Source organism: Paramisgurnus dabryanus, chromosome 10 (genome assembly GCF_030506205.2).
Source record: "Paramisgurnus dabryanus chromosome 10, PD_genome_1.1, whole genome shotgun sequence".
Taxonomy (NCBI): domain Eukaryota; kingdom Metazoa; phylum Chordata; class Actinopteri; order Cypriniformes; family Cobitidae; genus Paramisgurnus; species Paramisgurnus dabryanus.
Genome location: NC_133346.1, coordinates 12,225,120 through 12,237,240, shown reverse-complemented (window position 1 = coordinate 12,237,240; position 12,121 = coordinate 12,225,120). Strand labels below are relative to the sequence as shown.

General features: G+C 40.1%; 1 protein-coding gene across 1 annotated transcript in view; it reads right to left on the bottom strand.

Annotated features, from left to right (window-relative positions):
- med13a (mediator complex subunit 13a) overlaps positions 1-11,988 on the bottom strand; it is a 64,961-nt gene extending 52,973 nt beyond the window's left edge. Inside the window, exons 1-2 of the mRNA XM_065258527.2 lie at positions 11,404-11,988; positions 6,005-6,239 (exon numbers count right to left, since the gene is read on the bottom strand). Of these exons, the coding sequence (XP_065114599.1) occupies positions 6,005-6,239; positions 11,404-11,469 (301 nt within the window). The 5' untranslated portion in view covers positions 11,470-11,988. The remainder of the gene's footprint in view (positions 1-6,004; positions 6,240-11,403) is intronic.
- Between the last annotated feature and the right edge of the window lie 133 nt (positions 11,989-12,121).

Below are 12,121 nucleotides of genomic sequence, written 5' to 3'. Positions count from 1 at the left end.
TCCGAATATGAGCTCACAGCCTTACAAGAGCTGGTGAGCTTCAATTACTAATTAATGACTATTTCCTAAGATGACAGGAGAGCACGGTGCGAGAGAGAACGAGAGAGAAGGCAGTGCACCTCTGGTCTCTGCTTTTGAGAATTAAGTACAAAAGCCAATGTATCATTAGGACAGGGCGGACGAGTCAAGAGATACAACAGCACAGACACAAGCAGCAAACAATGCTGTCTGAAAATGTTCCTCGTCGACACCGTCCAAGACCAATTCGAGCTAACGTATACAATCATTGATTAAATTCGCATGTCTGCAGGTCCTAACCATTAAGCCACAAGCAGCTTTCACACAAAATGTAAAACAATGCTTGCAAACATTACCGGGAAGGGCATAAATAGGACGTTATTGACAAGTGAAATTGCACATTGCAACAGAAATGAACAAAACCAGGCATTACAGAAATAACACACGGTCTTGCAACAAAACCCTTAACCTGTCAAACGCCACAACGAGATTAACAAGGGGAAAAGAAAACAGACCCCACATGTGCAGTGAGAAGAACAAAGAGGAGTTTTGCGTGTTGTGCTGAGCAGAGAACCTCCAGCAGCATAAATCAACCCAAATCTTTCCCCTTCAATAAAACAAATAACACCAATTGCAGGTGACCTAGAAATGTCTATTTAACACTAAACAAACAGCATTCCTACAAGACCCTTGCCATTTCCTGGTAGGCATGTGGCATAATGTATTATAGTCTGATCACATTGCTTGACTGTTATATATCTAAGGTTTATTCAAAACACGGGAAGCGCTGCGGAAAAGCCGGAAAGCTTGGGGAAATTGGGAACAACAACAATGCGCCTTCTGAGGCAAAGAGACTTGTATTTTTTCCTTTTACCTCTGACATCATTTCCTGTTGGAGGTAGAGCACTCGAGTCATGGGTCAAGGGTCAAAGCCGGACAAAGATTTACAAATGGCCTCCAAGTGATAATTTTACTCACATCAGAGCCCAGCAGTCTTCAAACAACTCAGAAAAGCAACAGCAGACACAATCTCCTCCTCCAGCGCACTCAGTTCTCTCTCTGTAAATGGGATCCAACATGTTTTCAAAGAGCCTTTTCTCCGAGCAGCTCGGCACTGTGGCCCGAGGGTTCGCGCTGCATACAGCTTGCCAGCAGAAGATTCCTGCTCTTAAATGCACGGCTCATGTGTCTGACAAACAGTCCCAGTCTAGCCGTCAGCGCGCCGCTGGAGTGCCTCAGTAACGTCCTACACAATATCTGGACAAATGCTAAATAAAGAGCCTTCATCACGACTTCGTCACTGCCATTACGTTGGTGGGAATGTCTCATACGGCAATATGTAATTACGGCGACTGACGGGCTCCCCGTGTCATTTTGTTCACTGGTAAAACAATTGCGCACATTAAAAGGTAAAGCATGTAATTTCTGCACCACTAGCGACACCAAACAGAACTGCAATTTGTTTATTTTATAGCAACACTGACTAAACCAATGGTGTGTGTTTAGGGCGAGACAGACTATTTGGGAAACCACTTCGGAATCAAGCATTATTTTCATGATGCTGTTTGGTGCCACAGACACTACAAACTTCATATTAAAGGAATTTTCTGAATACTTTAATTGTGATTTCACTCAAGTTCATAGTGGTACTGGAATTCAATAATGTAAACTTGAAGACTGTGCCCTCTTTTTATTCCAAGCATTAAATGTAAACCGTTTCTCGTAAAAAAATAGCCCGAAAGCCTGTCAACCTTCAGCATAATGGGTATCACCAGCAGCTGTCTTTGAGCTATGCGGTAAACAGGTAGCCCTCCAGAAAAACCCAGATAGAAAAGGGTAAGAGTGAACGAGGGGGAAAGAGAGAAAGAGAGAGAGAGAGAGAGAGAGAGAGAGAGAGAAGCTGCCAGCACAACTCGCACCACAGGGAGACAAGCAGCCGGGGGAAGATGCGAACGAGCAGACGGGTGTCAGAGGAGGAAGATGAAGAAGAAATGAGCCTTATAGCAATTACCCGTACAGACAGAGTATAGCTCCTTAATTTCCATTCAAAAAAAGATCAGAGAGGGAGCGAAAAAGAGGAGGAGGAAGCAAAACGGGAATGAGAGGAAGAGCAAAGAGGAAAGACCTTATTCACGTCTCACTCTATGGATACCCCTGGATTGAAGCCACATCAGCAATCTCCTCAGACAGGAAGAGAAGAGTAAGTGGGGGAGGGAAGATGATTGGATATTTACATAAAAATAGAGGGCCGTGGTCTACCGAAGAGATGCTCATTTACTCTATGTTCTGTGAAAGCTTGGTTATTCCAGATTATTCCTTCATATAGTCGGCAGAATGCTAGGATTGGTTTGCCCCGTCTTCCATTCACAGCTAGAAAAAGTTGCCTCTCAGACATCAGCCAAATGGCCACCTGTCTCATTAAATCTCAGAAACGGCACTCCATGTTTCCCCCCCAACTCTTGCAGTGATCGAGTGCAAGGCTTCACAAGATCCTTCAAGTTCTTCATTCACTTGTTCCTCCCTTGGGACAGGAGTGATTGTTTAAAGGTGCTTGCTGCAAAATTTAAAGACTATAACATGCTGCAAACCTTATGAGGGGTAAACAAAAAGCTCTCTTCCAAACATGTAGCGAGCTGCATCACTGTCTAATTGGTGACGTTCTTAAAGCATCTAAATAATCAACCTTTTAAACTCTTTCCCCACCATTGCAGAATTAACTGGTCAATTAAGAGAAACGCTTCCCTGCCAATGACGACTATTTTCGGCTTTCCCCAATAACGTTTTTATCCATCGCAACTAATAAAACCAGGAAGTATTGGCCTAGGGCAAACAGCTGTATGTCCATGTAAGTTTTAAAGATCGCTCTGCATCAGACTAGAGCAAGCTCCTGATTGGTTAACGCAGCTCGCTTTTCCGCCAAAGTTAAAAAATTTCAACTCGCGCGTTTGCCGCGACAACGCTCAATGCGCGCGAACTAGACGTGCGGATGAGGTGGAATCGCATCTAACGCGCCGTGCTAAATGCCTCATTCGAGCCGTGAGACCTCCAGACGCACGTGAACGCGTCTTCACATTGACTTAACATTGAAATCACTTGCGCTTGACTCCTCTACATCGGCTGGTGTGAACGCAGCAAAAAAGTTAAGTGACTGTTCCTATTCACATCAAGAATGCGACTATGATACCTTAAAACACTCACTTCTTTGGCATAATAAAATTGAAAAAAGCAATAATACACATGGAGATCAGGGCTGTCACTTTTTATTCGATATTCGAATATCCATTCTAACATGACGTGAAATATCCGTATTCGAACTATAAATAAACCATACGTTTTTTTAAATGCCATGTGTAGCGCATTTTTTTACAGTAACACCTCGTAATAGGATGGAGACCGACGACGGCAACTGTGCGCAGGAGAGGAAATCGAATTGGACCAACATGAACCTAATGTGCATGTCAAGATAGAATTATAGATGTATATAAAATGACATTTTTAACACTGCTATAAATGTTAAACATTATAGCAGAATAAAAAACTTGCGTTAATACGTTCGCATTATGAAATTTGCATGTTTGAAGATAATTTCATCATTTTTACAACGCAATGTAAACTTTATATTAAACAACAACAGCATTTGTCTTGTAAACGGATTTTAAATGATCATGTGCTGACTGTCGCTCGTCACATAAATGACAGAGTCAAGTGAGATCTGCTTAGCGGTAAGTTTAATTTCATCTCAAGTATCAAATAGTTTGTGCTCTCTATCATTGAAAACGGGCGAGAAAACAGCACGCGCAGGGTTAATGCACTTGTCACTGACGGCTCACAAACGCGCGGGATAGGCTATGTATGTGTGCTTGTTATCAATGAGATTACTTCCCACAAACACGCTCAAGCGCAGGATATGTCACATGTGTGCTTGTCAATGACGGGCATTACATTCGCAGAATTCCGCTGAGTTTTCTGGCGAAGTCTGCGGGCGCGAATTCCGTTTGGGTTCCTATACTCCTGCTGCTGTTTAAGTTGTCACCTTATTGTTTGTAACTGTTCTGAATCGTTTTTTATTCATAAGTTGATAACCTGCTGTTTCAAACATTAAGTAAAAAGGTAATCCAGACAGCCCAGTTTATGACCGTCACTGTTAATAATTTTGTGATTCAATCTCAATTACGGTGGGTTTTTGATGCGCGGGGGTGCCTAGATATTCGAATATATTCGGATACATTGCATGACATTCGAAATCCGTTCGAATTTGATTTTTCTCAAAAGTGACAGCCCTAATGGAGATATAATGACTACCAATTGCACTGAAGCAACTCCAGACAAAGCTTGGTGGTCAAATGAAATCTTGAATCATAGCCATTTGGTTAATTTGGTTTTTAAATCCTCAGGTGGCAGATACAAAACAAGTAATAAATGCCATTTTTTCTCTGCTTATGTTCCTTCATCAGACCTGCGGTTCGCTGGTTCACACCTCTTTGCCAGTAAGGATCTAAATCAGGATTCTTGTGTTCAAGTGTAGGCAAACATATTTGTGTTGCCTTAAGAGATTAAACCTTTATCACATCCGGCAAGTCTCAGCAGTAGCAGTAGTGCCTGTAAAGAGACAACTGCAAAGTGCGTGTTTTCAAGCTTGTGTCAAGAGGAACGTTCACATTGGCTGCAAGTTCACACGTTTAACGCAAAGAGGAAAGAGGTCAAGTGGTCATGACCCTGCTCTTTCTAGAAGTACTGCAAATAAGATACTTAAAAGTCTGGCTGTTTGATTCATCTGATCCTAAATTAGACAATCAGAGAATGAGATTATCTCATAACTAACGAAAAGACAATGCAATATTTGATAAACTGGGTTATCACTCTGATGAAAATTAAATGATATCACATCTGCAATTAAATGTTCTATTCTGTAGAACAACAGGAGACGAAATACAACCAGAGACAGCAAAGCACAACATGGAACAAGCCATTATAACAAACAACTTGAAACAAATGAAAAATAAAGCAATATTTCACTGTGATCCTTGTGGAAGAGGATATAATGGAATGGGTGAATTGGTCATTCCTTTGGCCATAAGACTCAATTTCTGTCCTTCCTCAGGCACAACGCACAGTAATCAGGGTAGGTCATCGTACACGGGGAAAGAAAAATCTCACCTCTTTCTATTTCTCTATATCAATCCATTTCTCTTTTCGCACTGTAAAGGCATGAATAAGGATGGGGCATGTCCAACTTCCTAACCCGTAAAAGCTCTTCAGGAAATATCTATGATGCTTTCTGCTCGTTCATGCATCAATGCTCTTCATTTTTTCGTCCTTCAAAGGGCTTAGAAAAAAATAAGGCAAAACTTCCTAGATTTTTCCTTTTTTCTGTCTGATATCAAACAGAGAAATATGTGGTTACACACACTGGACAGAACTAGATGAGATGAATCACGGCATCACACAAACTCTGTTGCTCTGTTTTTAAAAATGTAATGCAAACACCTGCAGGGTCAGGTAGTTTTGTATGGTGAAGAGGACCAATCTTAAAACAAAATAATTATAAAACCATAAGTTTTCATGCCATTCCTAAGGAAATGGCTCTACCAGCCACAACAATCTACAAGTGATAACTTCAGTAGCAAAATTTCCAACGTTTTATTAATTAAAAACACCTTGCATGATTTACGTTTCATTCCTTAAGGGTTCTTGCAAACATTAAAAAAGATTGCACTGCGCATAAACTTAACAGTGCAATTTATATGTTTATCCACAAGCGACATACCAGCTGGCTGCTAAACTAAGACTGGAGCAACAATAACCAAACATGCCTGCATGGGCCTACGGCAAACTTTGATGATGACTAACTAACATGAGCATACACAGAGCGTGTAGGTGTGGGAGTGGAAAAAATTGTGAGACCACAGTCGACAGAGACAGAAAGATAAGAGTGGGTGCGAACTTGTTTTTGTGTACCTTCAACAAGAATCGTTCGAATGATTACCTGTAAGTTCGTGGTGGATGAGCTCAGAGAAGTTGGGATCGTCACCCCACCAGAAGAGCCAGAGTTCCCGGTGTCCTTGCCTCTGGCTCCGCCTCCACACGCTCAGCACATCCGCCTTTAGACAGCGGCTGAAGCTGCAGAGGATGGGGTCCTCCTCGGTGACCGGGAACAGCATGGGTGCCGAGGTCGGACCCTGCCACACGTACCTCTTCCATTTTATCCCCGTCAAATCAGCCTGGGAGAAAAAGAAAGAGAGCTGGATTTAGCTTCTGTCAGTAAATCCATTTACTACCTGCGAGAAGACACACGTATTAAGCTGCATTTGAAGAACATCTGAAAGTCTTACTGCTGATCTATTATCTGATTTTATGACTTGAGATAAATGGCATAAATGTGGTGGAACGGATTCTAGACCAGCATCACGAAATACTTAATGGATCCCAGCCCAGGAGTTAATCCTATCTTAATGATCCACTGTAAGATCAGCCATACACAGACAGGCACACATAAGAGAGATGGGGGAATAAAAAAGGGTAAAAATTTAATACAAATTGTTTAAAATAAAAGCACATCTCAGCTTCCCTAAGGAATGACCAATGAAGAATAAAGTAGGATGATAATACAATAAAGCCAAATAATAAATCAAATAGAAAAATAAATATAAAAGGGATAAATAGATCATATATGTAGAGCTACCAGTGACATTATGCACATCCTGATTGTCTGAATTGAGTTATGCAAGGTGGGTCATGAAGACCCAGACTGCAGCATTTAGGTACAAAACAAAGCTAAACCAGCCAAGTCATAAATCAAATATCTGCTTATTAACTGTTGTAACAACATGAAAACACTCTGCAGCCTTGATCATTAGCAAGCCTAACAACTACCATTCTCTCTCCTACATGCGCTGTTAAAAAACAAGCAGCAAGTTGAAATAGTAGGAGATTTGGCAAAAGACAACATCAGCCCAGTTGCTTACAATCATGTTCTTAATAAAAGCTCATTTGCTGCAATGTGAAACTTCTCGCAGCTGCTCTTCCAGGCAGCTATGGAAAATATTTTCATTTTACTTAAGAGCGCCGATCAAACACCTGCAAAATATGCAAACGAGAACGTCTATGCACAGGATGCACCAAAGAATACAGTAGCAAAAGCTGGTTACACACTTGTTACCGAAACTAAAAATGGGACAAAAACTAGCGGTTGATGTTTAGAGACCGTTAACAGCTGAAGGGGGAAAAAGTCAAAATGGTTTTTAAGACAGAGAACAAATTGGCAGAAGCTTGAACCTCATGGAGTAAACAGTAACAAGATGTTCCCTGAAATGCAATATGGCCTAAAATTAGTAACCACCACAATATGCTAAAACACTAACGGAAAGTGTGAGCATTTTAAGGGCCAGGGTCCAAACAGTAAGACTCATGTTTGGCCTTCCACTTAAACGATCTGATGGGTCATGGCATTTCACATAACTTCCTCGTCTCTCGCCTCCTTTTCACAGCATCTATCCATCCTCTCTCTCTCTCTCTCTCTCTCTCTCTTTTACTAGAGCTTTACAAGAACTCCTCTGAGCACTGCCAAGAACGACAGCAGATGTTTCTCATGAGAGTCAGGGATCTCAACTCAGCCACAGGTGAAGTGACACCTATAACCTCTCTAAGGCCATGTTTACATTAGAGCATTTGCCTTTTAAAACGACATTTTAAAATGAAAACGATTCTTGTCTATACTGGCATTTAAAAAAAAATCATCCACACTATAGGCGACCATAAATGCATGAAACGACCATTCACACACAGTGGGCATGCACCTCTCTAAGTGTAAAATAACTTATTACTCTAATAACAGCTTACCTTTAGCGCATGCATGCAGCCTAGGGGTGAGTGATATTGGCAAAAATTCATACCTGGATCATTTGCCGGCAATGACAACAGACAATATTTTTGATCCTATAAAAAAAGTGTTTGGGAAAGTCTTATATTGTTTTAGCTCCACCCTATAACATATTAATATGATTAAGGTTAATGGTATTAACCAAACAGAAAGATCTTTATGATTTAAAAAGGAAGCATTAGTAAACACAAATAAACGGTAATAAACAGTAGCAAACTTGAAGCAAAAACAAAATTCAGCAAATGCAAACTTCCATCAAACATAAGAGGGGATGTATAGCTTTAGCATACATAAATGCTTATTGCTTTAATGTAGCAAGTTCCTCTTCAACCATTTTACGCTGTTATGTTTATAAAAGTTTATTATTCAGTTTGGTGATCGTATAGTCTATTTGAAAATTTGACTGTATCAGTCAGAGAAACACCAAAATAACTTCTCTTCCATTTGCCTGTCGCTGTTCTCTGTGCGTGTATGGTGTGTTCCCTCATACACGTCCTCCGCTCATGACAAAAAAGCATTGGTGGCTAAAGTATTAATCATGAACATGATGTTGATTTTTTTTAAAGTGTGCCCGGTCCGGGCACATCTTCGCTAACGTCAAAAAGCGCAATCAGCTAAACAAGTATTAAAAAATTATTATGATTGTCGAAGCCGATGGTGTAGTGGGTAGCGCTCCGACATGTGGTGCTTTCGAACTTCTGCAACCCGAGTTCGATTCCTGGCTCATGTTCATTTGCCGATCCCATACCTCTTTCTCCTCCCTGTACTTTCCTGTCCTCTCCTCAGTCACTGTTAATAATAAAGCCAAAAACAGCCAAAAAATATAATGTAAAAATTTTTAATATGACGTAGATTTTTTTTGAAGTCATAGCACACCGCAATCAAATGTGCTGCATCATATGCTCTGAATGCACATGCAAATTTAATTTCTGTGCACTGCACGGCTGGTTTTTGAAAAGCAAGTAATATTCTTGATAATAATGATTTTACACATCATTAAAACGACAACAACTACTATATTATTGCAAACGATACTGCATATTTTGGCATTCGGTAGCATATTGAAGTGGTGTATTTGTTTCGCATCAATGAGATGCACGGTGTTCCTTTTAATGTTCTTATTAATTTATATTTGCAAAACATCGATTAAAATTAAGAGACAAATTATATGAATTGAAATTTGTGTTAAAGTAGCAAACAAAACTTAAATTTAACTCAAAAATTATATCTGACCCAGTTGTTAAAACAATGTTAAATTGTTAAAAATGTTAAAACAATCTGATATAGCGTTTATATTAGATGTTTACTATTTTGGGAAAAACCTTCATTGCAAACCTCCATTTACCTGAAGAAATGTTTTACTTAAATTGATGCGCTGTCACGTTAAAAGCAGCTGTTTGTTTACATAAGACCTTCTATGATCATTTACACTGCAGCGCAACCCCAGAGTTCTTAAACTAAAACAGGGTCTGCCGCGTTTACGAATTTGTTTATGTGGGTCGAAAACGGTGGTGTACTGTAAATGAAAGGCGCAAACGTGGCAAAAGTAATGTGTTTTAAAAGGTAAACACATTCATGTAAACATGGCATAAAAAAAAAAATCATCTACCTACACTTCTGCCCTGTACTTCATCTAACAGTTCAAAATGGAGTTAACTATTGGTCGGTTTTTACTGTTGCATTCACTCCCAAGAGATGTTTATCAATAGTATCTGTCTAGCATTGCTTCAGACACTCAAAGAAAGTCAATCTGCGCCCGAAAACCAATAGTCCCCAGAGACGTTCTCTAATAACACGAAAATATCTTCACTTGTACCCAAGCTGTGACTTTTCAAAAGTATTTTTGTCAAACAAGTTTTCTCATGAATAACTATATCAGATTCACTAACTTGAAAATGTCAAACTCTATCAAGAAAATGTGCATCAACAAATTATCATACAATCAATGCATCACGGAAAAGTTCAACAGCAAACCTGCAAAGTTTCCAAGTTGCAAAGCGACAATTTTTTATGCTACTACACACATTATAAATCAAGTGAATGTTGTTAGGGTCTTGGTTTATTATAATATTATAAGCTCTTTGCTCTTGTTAAAACTTGTTTCAAAATCGTATTAATACCACCTGTGTGGTTAATACTATGCACTGAAACTTGGATATGTGGGTGTGTTATGAAGCAGCAAATGTTGTGTGCAGTGAGGTGAGACGGTTTCCCATGAACTGAGCCTTACAGTGCACTAAATTACACAGAGCAAAACAAAAAGGGTCAAACTTTTTAAGAGCTTATGTGTACAAAGAAACGTGAAGATGAGTGGTTCTCTGTGATAATATGATCACTGTATTTTCTTACATAAACAAAAGCACATAACATTTAAGAAGATAATATAAAGTAAATAAAGACTTGGCACACCTGTTACTAAATGACAAAAGAGAAAGAGAGAGACGGAGAGCGAACGAGTTTCTGGAAACTGCAACTATTCATATTCAAATCATCAACCAATACATTCAAACAAAGTGTGCAAGCAAGCTATACATCTTTAGATAATATCACAGGTTGTGCCATAGCGGTGATAAAAAAAGACCATGAATTAAACCAAGGGGAAGTTATATAATTCACAAAGTCCTTGACAGTGTGAGTCGGTTTGTACTTTTCCAGTGAGTGCACATTTCTAAAAATATCACATTATGCTTATCATATTCTATCAAAACCTGTTCGTTAAGAGACGAAATATTGCCTGTAAATGTAAAAATGACAAAAATGTGGGATTATTCTAAAGCAATTTCAAATGATTAATCTGAATCTAAGAACAATAGATGTCAATTGTATGTGTCAATGGCAAGAATGTGTGTAAAGATTTGTGCGTGCGTGTTTTCAGTAAACAGAAAAGTCCTGTAAACATCCCTGCAGGCTCTCCAGGAATACCCCATCTATTTTAACCCCCATGTCTCTTATTGCACAGATGAGGTAAACCCCAACCCCACAACAGCTTATTTCAAGTCAAACAACTGATGCACAAGTTAGATCACACGTCAAATCTTGCAGGCAAGTGTGCACATACCTGCAGAGCAATGTGTAAACATTCATGTAAACACCCCTAACGTGAGAACTTTAAGTTGAAAGTGACGCTGGGTTTCCTTTGCACGCGAATGCTAAACTAATAGATATTTTAAATGCATACTTGTAGCTGAAATAAAACTTTAAACTTTCATTCTACCGACTCTCGATTTAGAATCGCATGAAAAATGAAAACACACACACAAACACACCGTTGGCTTTATGCAATCACGTGCAAAAACACCACAAACATGTCAATCTCTTTAGCAAAGCTTAAAACAAGCAAATAAACGCAAAACATGCAGCGTGTGTTTAAATCTCACACACATACACTGGGCCCTGATCCTGCTCGCTCTCTCTCGCTCGCTCGCTCTCTATCCACTGGGGCTGATGTTAGCATGCTAGGCGGCTAAAAATGGCTGCTTTTTCCTTTTAGTTTTTAAATCTCTTACCAGATAGAATAGATTGGAATGGCAGTCCTCCAAGCTGGCCCCGTTCGGTACGAAACAAGCACTCATCCTTTCACTGCGCGCTCGAACATCCCATCATCGGGGTTTCCATGGAAAAAAAGAAGGTTTCTCCGAATTCGAGTCGAATGTGAACGGAATTATTTTTAAACAATCGCTGGGGGAATGGAATTCAACAGCTCCATTCGATCGCTCGCGCCTCCCGCCTCCAGCCAAAATTCGAATAAAATAACGGCCGCAACCGTCGACGAGGCCGTGAGGGAATAAATTACATGTAAAAACGGAGGAGGGACGCGTTATTAAAATAGAAAAAGAAAAGGGAGAGCAGAAAGAGGCAACTCTCCCCCCTCCCCCTTGGTTTAAAAACGGTTTTAGCTTACAAACGGCTACCTTATACCTCCATCCCAACCGAAAGCGGTCTAAAAACGAGAAGCATTCCGCGGTAAAATCGTCGAAAGGCAACGGGAAACTACACGAAACGGGTCATTTTTATTAAAAAGCGTACAGTCGCCCTGTGTTCCTGCTGGTTTCCATTTGAATTCATGGATTCCTTTCTCTAATGGCGGCCACAGGGAGAACTCTGCCTCCCGGAGCCCATTGGCTGCTCGGCAGTCATGAGGGGCGTAACAACACTGCACGTAACGCTTACCGCCGCTAGAGGCGCCTTTGAGCAGATTGATGTCTTCACTGCTTAATGGAAGCA